Source organism: Zea mays, chromosome 7, assembly GCF_902167145.1.
Source record: "Zea mays cultivar B73 chromosome 7, Zm-B73-REFERENCE-NAM-5.0, whole genome shotgun sequence".
Taxonomy (NCBI): domain Eukaryota; kingdom Viridiplantae; phylum Streptophyta; class Magnoliopsida; order Poales; family Poaceae; genus Zea; species Zea mays.
The window spans coordinates 11041260-11062718 of record NC_050102.1 but is presented as its reverse complement, the minus strand read 5'-3'; the positions used below and the strand labels follow the sequence as shown (position 1 = coordinate 11062718).

The 21459-nt window shown below is 45.1% G+C and overlaps 1 protein-coding gene across 2 annotated transcripts; it reads left to right on the top strand.

Annotated features, from left to right (window-relative positions):
• Positions 1-2657: 2657 nt before the first annotated feature.
• LOC100193116 (uncharacterized) lies at positions 2658-6932 on the top strand. 2 transcript variants are annotated; one of them, NM_001358638.1, is made up of 8 exons: positions 2658-2961; positions 3397-3493; positions 3850-4033; positions 4184-4513; positions 4586-4659; positions 4749-5018; positions 5112-5227; positions 5303-6175. In NM_001358638.1, exons 1-8 carry the CDS (start codon positions 2724-2726, stop codon positions 5503-5505), a joined length of 1512 nt encoding a protein of 503 aa, NP_001345567.1. In that variant the 5' UTR covers positions 2658-2723; the 3' UTR covers positions 5506-6175. The 2 variants fall into 2 exon arrangements, with proteins under 2 accessions (NP_001345567.1, NP_001131749.1); NM_001138277.1 differs by lacking the exons at positions 4586-4659; positions 4749-5018; positions 5112-5227; positions 5303-6175 and adding an exon at positions 6550-6932 and having other exon boundaries at positions 2704-2961.
• The last annotated feature ends 14527 nt before the right edge of the window (positions 6933-21459 follow it).

Sequence of the window (21459 nt, the reverse complement as noted above, 5' to 3'; positions counted from 1 at the left end):
ACCATGTTTAGACACAACACATTTATTAGACTCAAGAACAACTTTGTATCCATCTCGACATAGCATAGACGCGCTAACGAGATTCTTCTTGATAGAGGGCACATGCTGCACGCTCTTCAATGGCACCGTCTTTCCCGAAGTAAACTTCAGAATGACCGTACCAACACCAAGAACATGAGCACGCGACCCATTTCCCATTAACAAGCCGCCAGACCTCCCGACCTGATAGGAAGTGAACATAGAGGCATCAGCACACACATGAATGTTTGCACCACTGTCCATCCACCACTCAGGTGAATTACAGACTGAGAGAACAAATGGTAAAGAATTACCATACCCAGATGTTCCTTCTTCAGTTTCAGTGGTTACAACATTAGCTGATTTCTTGTCTTGAGTGAACTTGCGATCAGGGCACTCTCTTGCCCAATGTTGATCACTGCCACAGACAAAGCATCCTCCCTTTCCCTTGTTATTGTTGTTCTTCTTTTTAAACTGTGCTGTATGAACAGGTTTATTTGCGTTCTCTGGTTTGTTTTGGTTTTTCATCTTGTTAAACTTGCGGAAGTTTCTCTTCTGCACCACATTAGCAGTAGAGGTCTCGACACCTTTTCCATTGTCCTTTGATCTAGCTCTTTCCTCAACATCAAGAGTACCAATGAGCTCCTCCACATTGAACTCTTGTCTCTTGTGTTTGAGAGAGGTAGCAAAGTCCTTCCAAGAAGGTGGCAACTTGGCGATTATACCGCCAGCCACAAACTTGTCAGGCAAAGGACAAGGAAAAAGTTCGAGTTCCTTAGCTAGTGCCTGAAACTCATGAGCCTGTTCCACTACAGATCGGTTCTCAACCATCTTGTAGTCATACAGCTGCTCCATGAGGTACAGCTCGCTACCAGCGTCAGTTACTCCAAACTTTCCAACAAGAGCATCCCACAGCTCTTTCCCCGTGGGAAGGATGATATAGCTTTTCTGGAATTTTGTATCCAGTGCGCTAATTACTGCTCCTCGAAAGAGGTTGTCTTCAGCCTTAAACTTAGCCTCATCCTCAGGAGGTAAGTTGGCAGGCTTGCCCTCAGCGGCATGAAAACAAGACATTGCAGTTAGCCACAATTCCATCTTAGCTTTCCATATCAAGAAGTTTTTACCATCAAACGGATCAGGCTTTAGCACAGCAGCAAAACCTCTGACAGAAAAATGCCTAACATTAGGTTTTTGGATTGTTAGAATTATAGGCATTTTCCGTACCATTTTAATTCCATAAATTAACATTATGATGATGACATATAATAGATAATCAAACATAGATAACATGATCTCAAAAATATCCATAACAATATGGATCATGAGAACACAAAGCATATGAAGCATGTAAATCATATAAATAAAATAAGTATATAAACATGGTTCATGGATTATTGCGGAACAACTGGAAATAAACAGATAATAATATAAACAGGATGACTGTAAAATTAAGACAGACAGATATAACATATTATAATACGATAGAACAAAACTACATACGACATATATAATATGCAGAATATAAAACTGTAATGAACTGAATTGATCATACCCTCCCATGCGCTCCGAGGATCCTGATCCTTGTCCAACTTCTCTTGTCATCCGATCGAGATGAATACACCAAGAACCAGCGATGAAGACAACGACAGACGTTGGGCAGTCGCGTAGACGCTCCCCAAAAACCTAATTGCCGATCCCCCGTGCAAGGTCTCAAACGGCACCGGCTTCGGAGGCACCTGCCTCTCGCTTCTCTGTGCGCACAGAGTCATGAGATGGAAATACCCTCACTCGGCGGCTGGACTGTGATTCTGAAAGTGTTCTCGCGTGTACCGAGTGACAGGGGCGCTCCTCTATTTAACCTCTCGCAGAGGGAAGCTGAAGGAGAAAGGTCGCCGAGTCACGCCAAGAGTCGGCCAACTCTAGCCGAGTTATGCCATGAGTCGACAGCTGAAGGAGAAGGGTCACTCGGCTGGCTGACGAAGAGACAGGGTCACTCGGCAGACGAAGAGACAGGGTCACTCGGCTGACGTACGCGGTTAGTGAGTGCTAAAAATTAACACAACCACACCACGCACGCCCGCCTGCCACGCCACGCCCGGCCCGGCCGGCGGCGGCGGCGCGCGCGCGCGTGGCACGCCCTTGTCCATTTCTTGACTTCTCAAGTTAAGTGGAATAAATCCCACCATATAAGTCAAGGCAAAAGACCCTTGGACTTCCAATGTGGTACTATTGGTATTCTCCACTATTACACACCATAGAGTTTATTTAATAAATGGGCCAAGCCCATAAAAGATTCAACAGGCTAGGTGGGATCAGATCCAAGCATATATGAGAGGAGATCAAGATGTCATGGGCGGTCATCGAAACATGGGGAAGAGAGAGAGACTACTAAGATATGTAATTGAAGAAGACACTCACTTTGCATAGTCTGATGTAGACTCTATTGGAGAATCAGATCAGATACAGACATATATTACTCATATCATATTTGTTTTAATATTTTCTCTTTAAATTTAGATCGAATATAGATATTATCAAGATGTATCGAATAAGATTTAAATGGATATTGAAATTTTAAATATTTAACTTTAAATATACATATACAGATATATTGAACCGGCGCTTCGAAGGGGCGTCTAGCCTCCTAGGCCAGCAAACCCCCTCTGTACCCTCCGGGCAATCGGGCATGAATCCACCCATCCGCGATGCTACATGGAGCTCAGCAAGCCTCGGCGTCGTCGACCGCAGGCCCGCGCCCCAAGAGCACTGCTATCCTGCAGTCTGATCAGCCACCTCGCGCCGCCGCCGCGCGGGAGGGGGGCCGCGGCGGCACGGGTCCGGAGTCGCTTGTGCGCGGCTCGGTCGTCGCGCCGTGCGTCAGCTGCGGCATCTGCGGCGGACTCCTCCGTGACGCCACCGCCTTCACCGAGTGCCTACACGCCTGTAAGCTCCAATGCGACTCCTTTTTGAGAGGCGCTTCCCCCAGTCTGTCGATGTGGGCGTCCTGGCCGCCGGGGATGGGAATGGCATCCCTTTCCCTGTTGCAGTTTGCCTGTTCCGATTGGGTTCCGTTCGATTTTGATATTGCAATCGGTGTTGCATTGGCTGTTGAACCACTGAGTGCGATTACTCTCCTTGCGCGCATGTTTTGTCGCTTCTCAATGGCACCGCTTAGTGCTTTCAAGAAAGAAAGAAAGAAACAAAATCGCATTGTTGTTCTCCATGCGCACATATTTTGTCGCCTGGACCTGGATAAAGCTGCTCAATGGCAGTGCCTAGCGCCGTTAAAAAAAATCGCACTGTTGCTAGCAATTCGTAAACATCCTGAACTTACATTGCTTCAGCCATAGGTGAGTTATGACGACGTGGTTTGATCAGTTTGCAGGAAATGCATATATGACAAGGTTGCGAAAGACAACATAAAGTGTTGCCCGAAGTGTGGCATTTTTATGGGAAATCCGTTGGAGAAGCTCAGGTCTTGTCTGCTTCTCTCCCCATTCTGCGTAGTTGTGCTTAACTAGCTGGTTGATAGGTGGTGGTAGCTACTTAGCGTTTAATGGGTTTCTGTAGCAGTCAAACTAACTTGGCTTAATTACATTTTCTCTACCTATTAACTTTATCTGAAGTGCTGTGTGTAAAATAGATAACTAATCATGATATACTGATGACAATATTTTGTTTTCATGAGCCCGTGGCAATAGCCAACGATCTACTTGTCCACTTGAACTATTTTTCCAACTAGATGATTAACATATAGCACTCAGCTTGAAATTCCTTTCAACTTTTCATGGTAAGAGCACAACCTTACATGTTGCTCTTAATATTTGATAGACCTGATCATAGCCTGGAACACATCAGGCCACTGATATTTCCTGCTAAGAGGCGCAAGGTTGTCACCATGAAGAAGAGGAAGGAAAGGGTGTCCTCTGAATCAACCCTTCCTTCAGTGGTGGGTACCACTGCAGAAGAAAGCACTGCACTGATACCTGCTGCTTCAGAAAGTAAGGCACAAAAGGTAGTGGCTGAGGTGATCGATGAAGCTGATGAGGGTTTGAGAGATTTGGAATTAGTTTACTATCTTTTACCTTTTGTCCATAATTGTCCTAGGTAGGGTAGTTTTTCTTTTCTTTTGTAGTCCTTGAAAAACTGTGACTTCTCTTTTCAGGATCTTACTCCTGTCGGAAGAGATGCTTTGTCACGAATTAGGGGTCGAGACTTTGACTCAGCATGTGGTCTTACTGAGGATACTGGAGCCTTGATTGTATGGCAAGCACCACCTATTCTAGAGGAGACGGCTGCCCACAATCAGTTAGACTCCAAGCAGGACCCAGATAGTTTCAGGCCTCCGGCGACCTCTGATATTGAGTACCAGCGACAAGGACCAACTGCACAAATGACCAATATTTCGTTTATGGTTGGGAACTCATCCCATGCAAGGCCGACTGACCAGGATGATGAAAACATGAGAGGAGATATTCTCACATTGATCAATGAGGTACACACATTTCTTACAAGTTGTAATTGAAGCAGTAATTATGGCTTTCTTATTTTCTAACATGAATGCCAGAGCAATGCAAGAATCATGGAAATGTATGATGCCCACATCAGCAAACTGAAGGCAGGGAACATAAAACTAATAGAGTGGGCTTCCTTAAGATTTTCTTCAACAAATTCCCCCCTTCCGAACTATATGTGTGATTGTCTATGCTTGTTACTTGACCACATCTTAGGCAACTGGAAAATGAAAGAGCAGCTGCACTTGAGAGGACAAGAATCCTTGAAGAGAGGCTCCAGCAAGAGTTGGAAAACGAAAGGACAGTTGCTGCTGAGAGGACAAGACTTCTTGAAAAGAAGCTCCAAAGAGAACTGGAACATGAACGAGAAGCTGCTATTGAGAGAACAAGAGTTCTTGACGAGAGACTCCAAAGAGAATCTGAAATCGCACGTACTGCTGCAAGCCGGAATGAAGCTTTAAAAGAGGAGATTTTCAAACTTCAGGAGTTCGTTCTCTAAAAACTATCAGCTAGCCCCCCCCCCCCCCCCCCCCCCCCCCCGGGAACAATAATTTACCTATTACTCGATCTTGATTTCAGGGAATTGGAACATGGAAGAGCATACAACCAGGCTCTGATGTCAGATATTTTGGAGAAAAGCGAGGAACTCGCTACGCTCACATATTATTCTAACCTGCTTGAGTCAGAGAAGACATGTAAAAGTTCCAGCTCTTTAAACCCTTCATATCTCTGTCACGAGTTAAATCTTAACCACCTTTCATTTTTTCTAGATCTAGAAAACCAAGTCGACCATCTTAACGAGGAGTTGAAGTGTACTAGGAAAGAGCATGCAGCATATGTCCGTAAGGTCTTGGACGCAGCAAGAGCCATCCCTAACGACTTGGAGCCGATCAACTCGGCAACTCCGATGCTCTGCCGAGATCGCGGTGCACGTCGGGGATCTGTTAGCCAGCCACAGGCTGGCCATGGCTAACGGCCAGCCCCCACAGGCAGCTGATCCTTAAGAGTTTGGACCTAATCTTATTTCTGATAGCCCTTTAGGACTTCTTTGACTGAACCTGTGGGCGGTGTTGAGCGACTTCCCAGCTCGCTGTCCAGGTGGTGATAATTGGCGTTTTATTTTGTCTAGCTTCAGGTGATGTTTTGGACTGTTTCTTCCTCAGGTTGCAGCAGTACAGTATAGTGTCGCTTCCTTCTGTTCAGTTGTAGCTTGCTTCTTAGAAGGTGGTCGGTTCGTCCGTTCTGTTGTGTACTCTGCTCCGTTGGGCGTATCAAGATAAATGTAAATTCCATTCTGCTTGAACCTGATGCAACACAAGGTCCGATGTGGAATCAGGATTCTCCTTTATGAGACCTGTGAAGATAAAAATATCTTAGTTTTGGAAGCTCAAAAGAAAGACTGGCAGCTTTGTTTCATAAGATGGTTACATGAATAGCTGAGAAGTGGAATGAGGTTTGTGATAAAGCAAGAAAATTCAAGTTGGATTTTGATACATCTGATCAGATAATCTGGAAATGGGGAACACATAAGAAATTTTCTGTGGAATCTATGTATGCTCATGCGGATCCTTGTAACTATGGGTCTATGGCCCATATATGAAACATACATGGAAGGGGAAAATTCCTCCTAAGATTAAAATTTTCATGTGGTCCCTTGAAAATAGTTTTTTTACCAAGGACAATATGTGTAAGAAAAGTGGGTGGGTGATTATAACTGTTACTTTTGTAATCAGATTGAAACCATTGACCACTCTTCTTTAGGTGTTCTATTGCCAAAGTTATTTGGGGAATGGTTGCGAAGATCATTAACAAGAAGGACATCCTTGGTGATATTGATCAATGTTGGCTTTGGTTAAAAAAACATTTACCAGGGTTAGACATCATTCACATTATAGGTGTCTCTGCTATATGCTAGGCCATCTGGAAAGCCAGAAACAAAATGTGTTTTGAAAATGTTTTAATTAAATCTCCTGATGAAATTTGTGTCACGCTCGCGCTCTTATGACGCATTGGGCAGGTCTTAGTAAAAAGGAGCTTCAAGATCTCGTGCAGGAGGGCGCAAAGTTGTTGATGAAAGCTGCTTGTGCTAAGCTGGGAAATGGAGATGAAGACCGCGATGAAGATGATGACGAGGAAAGGGATCGTCAGCATGAATAAGGAAAACATGTCTTGCCTGGGTGTCCCTCTGTCCTGTATCTCAAGTGGATTTGCATTTTGTCAAAACTAGTGTGTTAGCTCGTTTGTGATTTGTGATTTTAGGTCATTGCTGATCTTGGTTCTTGTTTGTTCCTGGGTCCTGAATCAGGCCTGCATGCCTAGCTGGAAAACTGTTGTTAGTCCAGTAGGTCTCGTTTTGCGGTGATCATGTTCATCTGCATGTTTCTCTGATTCCTGGGTTGCAATCCTACTCTGTTATCTTAGTTTCTGCTGTATTTCTAATAATAGAAATAAGGAATCTCTTATAAAAAAAATATGGGACAAGAGAACGGCAACCAGCTTAACAATAAGTTACATGCATTCATGTTCCCTTGTAGAGAAGGGGAGATGAGGTGGAGGAGGTTGAAGAGGCTGGAGGAGGATATGGTCACTTTCCCGCTGCATTCGCAAATGGCTTTAATCTGTACCGGCTTTTACTATTTTTAAAATATTTTTGTCTCTATATATTTTAGTTGCACCAGTCTAAACAGCCGACTTTAATCCAAAATGAACAGGATGATGAGCTCATTGTTCCCTTACGTTGACGAGTCGTGGTGCATGGTAACGTGAATATACTTCTACTTCAAGCATGGTGTATTTTTTCTAACGTGAAAGAAAACTTGGGGTATAGTATGTCCGCTTTGGAGGTAAAAAAACAGTCGATTCAGCCTTATGGTGAAAATTGCAATAAAAAAATCTACGGTACAATGCATTATTGGTTCTTTTCTTTTAACTTTTCCCTTTTCTTATTCAAACAAATGATTGAGACGTGTCTTTATAGTTCGCGCCTACGTTATTCCTCCTACCTTCCATCCAACACATGCAAGGTGTTGGACACCAAAATGAGCGGACGGTCTGGCTCATGGGCCCGGACGGTCCGCGTGTCCCGAGATTAGATTAACTCAGATGTTTATCCTTATCTCGTGCGTGGTTATCCATCTAATCACGTGGGAGTTTGTTGGCTATCTCTTAGGAAAAGGTCCAGACCTCCTCCCCTATAAATATAAAGGGGTACGGCCGATTGAGAACCCCCCGAACACATTCCAATCGAACCAATTACCTTACTTACTTTTCCTGCCCTAGGAGTAGATGTAGCATAGTTCTAGTTGTAGCCTTCCGCATATCCACCTCCACCCCTAGTCGACTCTACGTCGTCTAGATCCGTCTTGGGTGGCCTGCCGATCCCAACACGACCCTAGGATCTCACCCCTCCCGGGGGGCAAGATCTAGTTGTCCATCCAAGACCTCTTCCTCGATTTGATCTCTTAATTCCTAGGCGACTCCACGTCGTCTGGGGACGCCCCGGGTGACCTGTCGACCCGGAGCACCTTAAGATCTTTTCCCCCAGGGGACGAGATCTAGATTCCAGCAAGGAGGAGGAAGACGACCCTGTCACCAGGTCGCGGACCGTCCGGCCCAGAGCTGCGGACCGTCCGGTGTGACGCAGGGAAGACACCGCTCCTGCGCCCAGGTCGCGGACCGTCCGGCCCAAGGCCGCGGACCGTCCGCGCCGTCGCAGAGGGCACTACCAGGCGATCCGGCGACCTGTCGCAGGCCGCCACTACTGTTCACCTTGCGGAGCCGAACCCAAGGTGCCAAGCACCGCTAAGCGGTTCATTATAGTGTTTGGTGACCAAAAAGGCACCAACATACTTTTGGCGACTCCGCTGGGGAAGAAGTTGCAGATCTACAAAATCAGGCTTATATGGCCGATTCTAAAGATCTCAAAAGTGCTTCTCCAAACAGTGACACAAGGTGTTGGGGACTTGTTCTCAAATGCTATGAATCAAGAACAAGGCAACATAAAGTGTTTAAATGTTAATGTCCTTCGTCCAACGAGACATTATTCCTTCGGGGATTAATGGACCTTGGACGAAGGTTGATGACAATACGATTACGAAGACTAAATCTTCGTAATTGTATTTTAATAGATTGTATAAAATAACATAAAATATAGAGTATCAAAGTAAACGAATCATAAACGAACCACATTATATTTACTCAGTATGTTTAATCATTAAATACAGTTATACCTCTGCCTTGGCAAAGGTTAGTTCCCGAATGATGCGATTGCCAATACCGGAATGCCTGAACAGTAACGGAATACTGTTCACTATTTATAGGCACAGGACGCAGCCTGTGAGGAATTACAAATATGCCCCTTATAAAAGCTTACAACATTAACTCAGACCTTTATGGACTAAAAGGTCATTCTACCTTTAAGTCGGTTTGTAATACCGAAGCTTCACGAAGAGGAACCTTCGGCTATCTTATGCAAACAGCTTCAGCCAAGGACCACTTCTTTATATAAGACCTTCGGCGACGAAGCATAGACCCAACAGTAGCCCCTTTCGCGGTGCTAGATCGTTTTTCGTAACGAGCTTGATCCGTGAAAAAAGTCTCTTAAGCTTCGGAGCGCCGAAGGTCTAAAAAACACCTTCCCTGAGCTCGTTGTCGAGAAACGATTCAATCTCCCAGCGTGTAGCGGCCCCACCTTGCAGAGTTACTGTTCGGTCTCTGCGGTCCACCACGCAGCGAGTGCGAGCGGGTGTCCGCCTGGTGTAAAAATTCTGGCGCTTCGCCTTCTTATCTGCAGCACTATATAAACAGACGAGTAGGTGTGAAGTTACCACAGCATTCATTGCTATTTGCACTGTTTTGCTGCCAAAATTTTTAACCATCGCCGAAGCTTGTCCGTCGGAATCGAACGAAGCTCCTGTTTGAAACCTGCTTCGGAGGAAGAAAGTATTAAAGTTCCACAAGTTCATAATTAAATGGCCAGAGTGCGCTCTACCGCCAGGGTTGAGCGTGAGGGGGACGAAACTGAAGCTTCGGAGACTGTCCCTATCTCCGAAGCCATGCAACGATCCGGGCTAGTGACTTCGGAAAAGATTCCTAGTGATGATGCAGAACAAGCAATCGCTGAAGCAGAGGAAGAAGATATTGAGGAAACTGATCCCGAAGATGATTATCGCATTGCCATGCCAAGCAAACCCAGCCATTTGGACTTCGGGAAATCTACTGTTTCGAAGGCTGACCTGTCCAAGATGGTAAAATCGGGCTTTTTTACTGAAAATCAGAAGAAGCTATTGCGCTTCGGGGGAGAAGAGACTACCCCAAAGCCGAAGAAAGATGAAATTGTTATTTTCAAAAGCTTTCTAAAGGCTGGATTAAGGTTCCCCCTACATGGGATTATTGCAGAGGTACTGAATAAGTTCGGTATCTATTTTCACCAGCTGACCCCTAACGCTATCGTTAGACTTATTGTTTATATCTGGGCACTCCGAAGCCAAGCAGCGGAACCATTTGCGGACAACTTTTGCCGGGTTCACGAGTTGCATTATCAAACGAAGGCTAGAAAGGATGGATTGCACGACAATTTTGGTTGTTATAACTTCGCCTATCGGAAAACTACAAAGTTTCCTGTAATTAGTTACCGAAGCAAATGGGCAGCAGGCTGGAAATCTGAGTGGTTCTATGTCAAGGTTGATGACGACAAAGAAAAACTTGTGCAAAGCCCGCTGGAACTAATCTTCGGAGAAACCCGACCTCGCTGCAACATGACACCCGAAGGTCCAACACAACAAGCAATGAGTGAATTCAGAATCATTGCAGAGCATATCAGCACAAGGGACCTGGTTCAAGAGTTTTTAGCTTTCAAAGTTTTTCCCAGTTTGAAAGAATGGGAAATGCCGAAGCTACAGGGGGAAAAGAAAGAAGGTGAACTTGTACGTTTACCTTACTATTTCAAGTTTAAAAAGTACTTTAAAACACCTTGCCAAGAGTGGCTAGATACAATTGAAGTAATGTGCAATGAAATACTTGGCAATTATTCAAAAAAAGAAGATCAATTGATGACCGCTGCCTTCGGCACCCGTCCGAAGCGAAGGCTAAATCGAGTGTTGGACGCCTTGGGCTTCGATTACCCTGATTATGAAAATCTGAACAAAAGTGCTGGGGGCCAAAAAAGAAAAAGGATAACTGAGGCCATGAATGAAGAAAAAGAACCATTAAAGAAGAAAATTCCGAAGAAGAGGAAAGCTTCTTCTCCGAAGCGACAAATATCCGCAGCAGAAGAAACCCCCGCATCACCTTCTGCTGCTGTCGTTGAGGAAATTTTGAAGGTAATGACTGAATCCTTACCTGCGAAGCTAAGTCCACTGGGCCCTCAACTGACAAAGTTTTTTCAGAAGGACAAGGAGCCCGAAAAATCGACGAAAACAATCAAGGCAAAGAAACAAAGAATTATTACTGTGACAGAAGTAATTAACAAGACGCCGCCAAGAGCTTCAGCCCAGAAAACACCAGCGGCTGCAGAGGGGACAGATATTGAAATTGCACCTTCGGAGGCCGCAGCTGCCGAAGCTGCCTCAGCTGAAGGTTTGAACCTGGAGAGCACAATTGAACACATTGACCAAATACTGCTAGACATGGCTGCAGAAGAAGCTACCACCGCCGCCGAAGAGGCCGTGACCGCAGCGTCGGGGAAAGGAAAAGAAATTGCTGACGAAGTTTCAGAAAATGAAACCTTCATGTTCCAGAATTTAGTTGGAGAACAACTATCAAAAGCTGAAATAGAAGAGCTTAGAGAGTATGCCAAATCCTGTGGATACAAACCTGGGGCACTCCTCTTCGGAGGCGTTGATGATGAGAAATTAGATTGTATTCGAGGTCAAACAGGAGCCAAAGTTATCAGTACTTTGTCCAAGAGTATCGGCTTCCCGAAGCTAGAAACAGACATCAGCCGCTACCGATGACAACATGTCGTTGGTAGTTTATTTTATTCCAACTTCAAGGTGAACTACTTGTCCATTAACTTTATTGTTTCTAATAATAAAAACATGTCTGACGAAGATTGTTTCCGTGCAGAGTATGCTGTTGAGCAAAGCCTTGCAAATGCAGCAAGATTTTGAAGATAAGAAGCACGAAGTTATAATTAAAAATTTGGAAAGCAGAATAAAGGAGCAATCAGATGCTTTCGAGAAAAAGAACTTTGAGCTCCAGGCAACCGAAGGTTTATTGGCTGAAGCAGAAGCAAAAATAACAGAACTGAACACGAAGCTTCTCCGTCAGTCTGAGCAGTCCGAACGAGAAAAACAAGATCTTAATGCAAAACTTGAAACCGAAGCTCAACAAAATTCAGATTTGAGAAAACTACTGACAAGTCTTCAAGAAAAATGCTTGGAATTTAGCAACAAATGCATTCAACGATTAAGAAAGATTTTTTACTCAGTTGGAGCCAGCAGTGAAAAATTCACCCCCTCAGCTGAAGATCTACCGAAGACCTTCGAACATATTGAGGGGGAGATTGACGAGCTCGATGAAGTCATAGCTGGGCATGGTGACTTCTGTGCCTGGGTGGCTTCTCGAGGCACTGCTGCGGCTTTCCTGAAGGCTGGCTGCGATCATGCAAAGATTGTCAATAGGCCAAATTTCACTTTATCACCATCAATCCTGGATGACATTCCTGATCTCGCCCGAAGTATCTCGAATAGATTTGTAAAAATGATATGGACAAAAGGTGGGCGAGAAAAGGCTGGAGACGAAGCTCGTAGCCACCTTGAACCAGTAAGAAACCATACCTTGTGCTTACCTTTTCCTGTAAGCTTGATTTTGACTTACAACGACCTTAATCATGTAGGATGACGAAGCCGAAGCCGATGATCAAAAATGACGCCGAAGCCGAAGCTCCTTGGAGATTAGATAGTAGACTGTAAACAGTACTTGAGAAACTTTTGAGATAACTTTTGTAAATGTAACTAAAACTTGTCTTTAATGAATTCTGTTCATACCTTGTTATATATCCTTATCCTTCCATTGATGTATGAGAAATGCTTTGATATGGACGAAATTTTCTTTTGAGCCGAAGGCGAAAAAACACCTTCCCTTCTTTTCGTACGCAGCAAAGCATAGGAAACAACATTTTTCCTTTTTTCCGAAGCTCTCCTTTTTGTACACGAAGCTCTTCCTTCCCCTTCTTTTTCCTCTTTTTGCCGAAGCAACCATTTATGCCATGAAGATGATTATCCTACATATGCCTAGATGAATGTTTATGAATGCAAATGCTATGATGTAATGTGATGTGCAAAATGAATGGTCAAACACGTATCCGAAGCCATATTCATAGCCATTATTTTCTTAAAAACAATCGCACCTCAGCTCTGCATTCCCTTAGGAACGACTTTGGAGCTTCTTCGCCTTTACTTTTGGCGGAATCAGCGTTGACTTTTCGCTGTAAGCTCTGCATTCCCTTAGGAACGACTTTGGAGCTTCTTCGCCTTTACTTTTGGCGGAATCAGCGTTGACTTTTCGCTATAAGCTCTGCATTCCCTTAGGAACGACTTTGGAGCTTCTTCACCTTTACTTTTTGGCACTCGATGGTGCGTTCTCAGCTTTTACATTTACATTCCTTGGGGGATTTTGCTCTTATAGAACTAAAAAAGGAAATTACATGTGCTGGCCCCATTAAAAACCTTTCTCCCCCTTCGGAAAGGAAAAGGGTGCCATGAAAGAAAAATATGAAAAATTACATCGAGTTATACATAATATCGCCGAAGCTCATCCGCATTCCAAGACCTAGGAATGTCGTTGCCGTCCATATCCTTCAGTCTGTATGAACCGGGTCTTGACGAAGATGCTACTAAGAAAGGTCCATCCCATTTCAACTGCAACTTGCCCACTGTTTCCGGGTTGGCCACTCTCCGAAGCACCAAGTGTCCTGGCTCAATATTCTTTAACCGAACCTTTCTATCTCGCCATTTAATTGTTTCGGCTTGATATTTGTTGATGTTTTCCACGGCTTGCAACCTGATCCCTTCTAAAGCATCTTTTTCCACAGAATAATCAGCTTCGGAACCTGATGCTGCCGAAGCTACTACCCTTATTGATCCAGTTTTAGCTTCTTCTGGAGTTATTGCTTCGTCACCGAATAATAACTTGAATGGGGTAAAGCCTGTAGACCTTGATGTTGTTGTATTATGGCTCCACACCACTTTGGTTAACTGATCTGGCCACTTTCCCCTTGGTTGATTGAAAATTGACTTCATTATTCCTGTCATTATAATACCATTGGCTCTTTCAACGAGTCCATTTGACTCCGGATGTCTGACTGATGCAAAATGGATCTTCGTACCAATTTGATTGCAGAAATCCCGAAAAGCTTTGGAGTCAAACTGTGTTCCATTATCCACCGTGATAGTCTTTGGTACCCCGAAACGACAAACAATATTCTGCCAGAAAAACTTTTGGACGGTGGCCAAAGTTATTGTAGCTAAAGGCTTTGCCTCAATCCATTTAGAAAAATATTCCACCGCCACTACAACATATCTTAGGTTCCCTTGGGCCGGTGGTAATGGACCTAACAAATCAAGGCCCCACCTTTGTAATGGCCAAATGGGTTGTATGAGCTGTGTTAAAGACAAAGGTTGTTTTTGATCTCGTGCACATTTCTGACAACCTTCGCACTTTTGGACTAATTCCGCTGCATCCGAAGCTGCCTTCGGCCAATAAAATCCTTGGCGGAAAATTTTTCCAAGTAATGGCCTAGATCCAATGTGAGATCCACACAGGCCTGCATGTATTTCTTTCATCAACTCTATACCTTCGGTTCTGGATAAACACTTGAGTAGCGGAGCACAAACTCCATGCTTGTACAATTCTCCTTCTATCATGACATATGGACGAGCTCTTGCCTCTATCCTTCTGTTATAGGCTTCGTCATCTGAAAGGAATTTACCCTGAAGATAAGAGATGATCTCAGTCCTCCAATCTTCGCTATAAACAGGAGATATACTGAGGACTGCTCTTTCAAGAAGTTCCACCGAAGGTGCTTTTATTGTTTCGAAGAAGACATCCGAAGGTAAGGGCAGCCCCTGTGCTGCTGACTTAGCTAGCAAATCAGCATGCTCATTTTGTCCCCGAGGGATATTTTTGACAGAAAATCCCTCAAAGGAAGCTTCAACTCTCCGAACCATGTCCATATACTTTTCAAGCTTCGGATCTTTAGCCTTGCAACTCTTGTCGATATGACCCGAAACAACTTGGGAATCAGTTTTAAGAACAGCCCTTCTGATTCCCATTGCTTTTAGCTTCCGAAGCCCCAGAAGCAGGGCTTCGTACTCGGCAATGTTGTTGGTGCAACTAAAATCAAGCTTTGCCGCATAACAAGTTTTAACTTTGGAAGGTGAAACCAACACAGCAGCCGCTCCCGCTCCGAAGGTTCCCCAGGACCCATCGCAAAACACTGTCCATGCTTCGGTGTCTTTATTTGCTTCTTCCTCCTGAGCCCCTGGCGTCCAGTCAGCAATGAAGTCTGCTAACGCCTGAGACTGAATCGAAGATCTATGAACATATTCAATACAAAATTCATTGAGCTCTGCAGCCCATTTTCCAATTCTTCCAGTAGCTTCTCGGTTCCTCATAATATCCTTCAGAGGTTGTGAAGAAGGGACAATTATGTTGTAAGCTTGAAATAGTGCCGAAGCTTCCTGGATGCCATCAAAACAGCATATAACACCTTTTCTAATTCTGTGTAGTTTTTCTTTGATATACTAAGAACTTCAGATACAAAATATGCTGGGACCTGTTTCCTGGTTTGGCCATCAAGCTTCTCCTGAACAAGTGCTGCACTTACCGCTGAGTGCGAAGCTGCCACATATAATAATAAAGGAGCCCCTGGCATAGGTGGAGTTAGTGCTGTTAGATCTATTAAATACTGCTTCAGCTCTTCGAAGGCCTTCTGCTGGATTGGTCCCCATTGAAAGACTTCGGCTGACTTCAGCACTTCGAAGAATGGTAAGTTTCTCTCTGCTGATCTGGATATGAATCTATTGAGAGATGCCAACCTTCCTGTCAATCTTTGAGCCCCCTTTTTTGTAGTTGGTGGCTCCATCCGAAGTACAGCTTCAATCTTACTTGGATTAGCTTCAATTCCCTTTGTTGAAACCAAGCATCCTAGAAATTTCCCCTTCTTTACTCCGAAGACGCATTTTTCTGGATTCAACTTTAAACCAGCTTGTCTGAAACTGGCGAAGGTCTCCTGCAAGTCAGCAATATGATTCTCCTGCTTCGTGCTTTTTACAATGATGTCATCAACATAAGTTAGCACATTTCTGCCTATCTGAGACTGGAGAACCTTCGCAGTCATTCTGCTGAAACTTCCTCCAGCGTTTTTGAGCCCCTCAGGCATCCGAAGATAACAATATGTGCCACTTGGAGTTATGAAGCTAGTCTTTGGCTCATCTTCCCTCTTCATCCAGATTTGATGATAGCCTGAATAACAGTCTAACAGACTCATGAGCTCTGAAGAAGCTGCTGCATCAACTAAAGAGTCTATCCTTGGCAATGGGAATTCATCCTTCGGACAAGCCTTGTTAAGGTCTGTAAAATCGATACACATTCGCCACTTGCCATTGGCCTTTTTTACCATAACAGTATTAGCTAACCATTCTGGGTACTTTACTTCTCTGATAACTCCTGCACTGAGGAGTCTTTTGACTTCGTTGCGAGCACCTTCGGCCTTATCATCTGACATTTTCCGAAGCCTTTGCTTTCTGGGTCTGAAGGATGGATCGACATTGAGCGAATGCTCAATAACATCCCTATTAACTCCGCAGAGATCATTGGCTGACCATGCAAAAACATCTTTGTTGTTGAACAAAAACCTTATCAAGGTTTTCTCTTGTTCTTCGGATAACTGAGAGCCCAACAGCACCTTCTGCTCTGCTATATCCTCACATAAGAGCATGAGCTTCGGCTGATCTGCTGAAGCTGCTTTCTCCCTTCTGAATTTGTACTGTTCACAAGCTTCAGCTCCATCTATGTTATGGATTGCTTTTGAATCAGTCCAGTTTCCTTCGGCCCTTCTGGCAGCTTCCTGGCTTCCATGAATAGCGATGGGTCCTTGATCCGAAGGTATCTTCATGCAAAGATAGGCAGGGTGAAGAATTGCCTCAAAAGCATTGAGGGTGCCACGACCAATAATTGCATTGTAAGGGTATTCCATGTCAACAATGTCAAACACAACTTGCTCAGTTCTAGTATTGTTGATGAACCCGAAGGTCACTGACATGGTAATCTTGCCCAGTGCTACAATTTGTCTTCCTCCGAAGCCACAGAGAGGATGGGTAGCATCATGAATCTTATCTTCTGGCTCTTGCATTTGTCTGAAGGCCTTAGCAAATATGATGTCAGCTGCACTGCCTGTGTCAACCAAGACATTGTGGACCAGAAATCCTTTGATAACACAAGAGATAACCATGGCATCGTTGTGTGGGTAATCCTTGAGCTGAAGGTCTTCTTGGGAGAAGGTAATAGGAATGTGAGACCATCTTGACTTGATGAAGGGTCCTTGCACCCCAACATGCTGTACCCTTCTCTGTGCTTCTTTCTTCTGTTTTTTGTTGGCTGGCTCTGAGGACGATCCACCTGTAATCGGGAGTACCAGCTTCGGGTCCGAAGCAGCTCCAGCTCGATCATTGAACGAAGCCATCAGCTCAAAAAGTGGAGGTGAGTTCACCGGAGGTGGGCGCCAATGTTGGGGACTTGTTCTCAAATGCTATGAATCAAGAACAAGGCAACATAAAGTGTTTAAATGTTAATGTCCTTCGTCCAACGAGGCATTCTTCCTTCGGGGATTAATGGACCTTGGACGAAGGTTGATGACAATACGATTACGAAGACTAAATCTTCGTAATTGTATTTTAATAGATTGTATAAAATAACATAAAATATAGAGTATCAAAGGTAAACGAATCATAAACGAACCACATTATATTTACTCAGTATGTTTAATCATTAAATACAGTTATACCTCTGCCTTGGCAAAGGTTGGTTCCCGAATGATGCGATTGCCAATACCGGAATGCCTGAACAGTAACGGAATACTGTTCACTATTTATAGGCACAGGACGCAGCCTGTGAGGAATTACAAATATGCCCCTTATAAAAGCTTACAACATTAACTCAGACCTTTATGGACTAAAAGGTCATTCTACCTTTAAGTCGGTTTGTAATACCGAAGCTTCACGAAGAGGAACCTTCGGCTATCTTATGCAAACAGCTTCAGCCGAGGACCACTTCTTTATATAAGACCTTCGGCGACGAAGCATAGACCCAACACAAGGCTGACTAATTTATCGGCCGCAGAGCATGAAAACTTAGAAGATGACATGAAGAAGATGGATGAGGAGATCCAACGACAACAAGATCAGATGCTCAAGGTGGCAAAAAAGTGGTACCTCTCGCACTTCAAGGTAGATCGCCACCAGAAGGTCGTAAAGGAGAGGGAAATAGACGCTGATTACATGTCATCCGTGCTGCAACAGCTCCCCACGATAGGTGATGCCAGGTCAGTCGATGATATTCCATCTATTAAAATTTCTTTTGATAATCGGATTAAAAGTATCACAGAGGATATAGAAAGGATGGCGCATGCATTAGGAAAAACTCACATGCCTAGTTTTTTATCACATAAATTAGGCGCCAAAACAATTGCGCCAAACACATCGGCAACAAATGGGTTTACCCAGCCATATTCTGGTATGCCGATGGACTCATATCCAGGACGACAATCACCACCATCTTCGCTAAATGGTGAGTCAACTCTGAGCACGGCCGGACCGTCCGTACACAATCGCGGACCGTCCGGCCCTCCGTCAGACCGTCCGACACCCTACGCCGGACAGTCCGGAGTTACACAGAGCCCACCACAAGGGTCACAGGTGTTGCCTGACGTGGCCGGACAGTCCGAGGATAGTATCGGACCGTCCGATCCACCCGCGGACCGTCCGACTATGCAGGTCGGACCGTCCGGGGCACCAGAAGTCACCTGTGATCCGCCTAGTGCGGAAGGCCGACATAAATATAATCGGCCACCCAAGCCCCAAGAACTAAAAAAGTCACATGTCCCTGAGCTTGTTTGGCCCACTAAGGCCAAACCTTCTGTTCGCTCTTACCCGCACTCGAAACAAAAGGAAAAGGTTAAGTTCACATTTAATATTACTAAATGTGATAAAATATTTGATGAGTTGCTTAAACATGGTAATATTAAATTGTCACATGTAATTCCTCCGGTTGAACAATTAAAAGGGCGTGTTTATTGCAAATGGCATGGCTCCTTTCTCCATAACACCAATGATTGTGCCGTCTTCCGTCGGCAAATACAATCGGCTATAAACGAAGGCCGGTTGAGGTTTCAAAAAGAGGTGAAAATTGACAGGCCACCTGTTCCTGTCACCACATTAGAGCCAATGAGCAAAAAGGCCATAATTCGGCCTTGTGCGGCCGATAAAAGTAAAAATAAAAATATCGTCATTGGTGATCCTCGCACACCAAATATGTCACGCAGAATGGTTACTCTGAAGGCTCCGGACAAAAGAAAGACCGGAGGCACCGGGGGGCAAGCACGATCGGACACCCGATCACGGTCGCCTGTCATGCGTACGCCGGACGATCCGGGTACTAAGGCCGAACAGTCCGAGACAGGCGCGGACAGTCCGGCTATGATGGCCGGACGGTCCGCAGATGGTCAGAAGCAGCAACCTCAGACCATCGGACCACAACGTTCCAACACAAGTGTTAGGAAACAAAACACTACTAAGACGTCTGGACGACTCAGTAGAGTCGGCCCTACTTTTGGTCAGTTGCTTGCCAAATATATGAAGAAGGTCGTTCCACACAACCGGCCAATAAAACAAACGAAGTCAATAGGGCGATCTGTGCGAAAGCAAAAGCCGACTAAATGGACCCAAAGGGTAGCACAACCAATATCGCCTTATCATCCTCCTCCAGGGATAGCATGGTGCGTCCCATTCTATCCATCGCCGATGTGTTGTCCTACTCATGTGTGGGGTGGTACGGCGATGAATTTGTATTACTGGCCCAATCCGTTTGCTTATTTGGGCTGGGGGGCACCACAAGTTTTTGCCTATTGACAGGTTGATCAGATAGACATGGCTGAAGAGGATGCGATCCGAAACGACCTCTGTGCATTAAAGTCCCATCAAGTATTTATATTATCTGATCGCAAGAGCCGATGACTTGCATCGAGCTGAGTCCTTACTTCGGAAAAAAACCTCATGAGGTCAATTGTTTCCGAAGTTTTCGCTAATGCTTTTGGTTCGCCATGCTCCACCAAAAGGCAGGGGGGCATATGTTGGACACCAAAATGAGCGGACGGTCCGGCCCATGGGCCCGAACGGTCCGCGTGTCCCGAGATTAGATTAACTCGGATGTTTATCCTTATCTCGTGCGTGGTTATCCATCTAATCACGTGGGAGTTTGTTGGCTATCTCTTAGGAAAAGGTCCAGACCTCATCCCCTATAAATATAAAGGGGTACGGCCGATTGAGAACCCCCCGAACACATTCCAATCGAACCAATTACCTTACTTACTTTTCCTGCCCTAGGAGTAGATGTAGCATAGTTCTAGTTGTAGCCTTCCGCATATCCACCTCCACCCCTAGTCGACTCTACGTCGTCTAGATCCGTCTTGGGTGGCCTGCCGATCCCAACACGACCCTAGGATCTCACCCCTCCCGGGGGGCAAGATCTAGTTGTCCATCCAAGACCTCTTCCTCGATTTGATCTCTTAATTCCTAGGCGACTCCACGTCGTCTGGGGACGCCCCGGGTGACCTGTCGACCCGGAGCACCTTAAGATCTTTTCCCCCAGGGGATGAGATCTAGATTCCAGCAAGGAGGAGGAAGACGACCCTGTCACCAGGTCGCGGACCGTCCGGCCCAGAGCTGCGGACCGTCCGGTGTGACGCAGGGAAGACACCGCTCCTGCGCCCAGGTCGCGGACCGTCCGGCCCAAGGCCGCGGACCGTCCGCGCCGTCGCAGAGGGCACTACCAGGCGATCCGGCGACCTGTCGCAGGCCGCCACTACTGTTCACCTTGCGGAGCCGAACCCAAGGTGCCAAGCACCGCTAAGCGGTTCATTATAGTGTTTGGTGACCAAAAAGGCACCAACACAAGGCTACAAAGAGTATTCAACTATTTAAGTTGGGTTTCCTCCAACTCAAATAGCAAGATGAAACTAAATGTTTTCACACATCTCTCTCGTTATTGTCGTCTTCATGGATGGGCATTTAAGATTTTTACAAATGATTCTGAAATTAAAATGGAATAGACCCTGTAGGAAACGGGTGACGCCTAAGAGGGAAGGTGAATTAGGACTTCTAAAACTTTCACTAAACTAGGCCACAAATAATTTCGAGATCAAAACCTATGCAAATAATCAAACTAGAATGTGCAAACTAGGTTTTGTCTAAGTATTGCTATCTCTACCGCAATAGCTAAGTTTCAATCTACACTATATAAGTATGAATACAAGACTGAAACGTAAATGCTTAATATAAATGTGGAAACTTAAAGAGCAATGTAAAGATGCAAACTCTCGTGGATGACGCCGGTATTTTTACTGAGGTATCTGGAACCACACAAGGTTCCGACTAATCCTCATTGGTGCCCCTATGCAAAGGGAAGCCCATGCGAGGGCCAAGCACCTCGGTCGAGTAACTCCGTAGAGAGCCGCGGGCCTTCTCCACGCGCAAGTGGTGCTCCACTTCTGGCTCCTCTCGGACGCTCCCCGCTGTCTCCACTATCGAGCTTCCGGCTGAAAACACCGCGGGCCTCGTTCCCTCCGGTACACGGTGGCGGCCGTGACACAAACGCGGTTGTCACGGTCTCACAAGACTCGCCTCACTCGGTACAATTATAATGGCTCGCG

What these genes read in the sequence shown, in the direction of transcription:
- LOC100193116 (NM_001358638.1), top strand. Translation starts at nt 2,724, where the DNA reads ATGCTACATGGAGCTCAGCAAGCCTCGGCGTCGTCGACCGCAGGCCCG. An exon ending in CACCGAGTGCCTACACGCCT is followed by an intron (nt 2,962 to 3,396) that starts GTAAGCTCCAAT and finishes TGGTTTGATCAG; the next exon opens with TTTGCAGGAAATGCATATAT. An exon ending in CAGAAAGTAAGGCACAAAAG is followed by an intron (nt 4,034 to 4,183) that starts GTAGTGGCTGAG and finishes TTCTCTTTTCAG; the next exon opens with GATCTTACTCCTGTCGGAAG.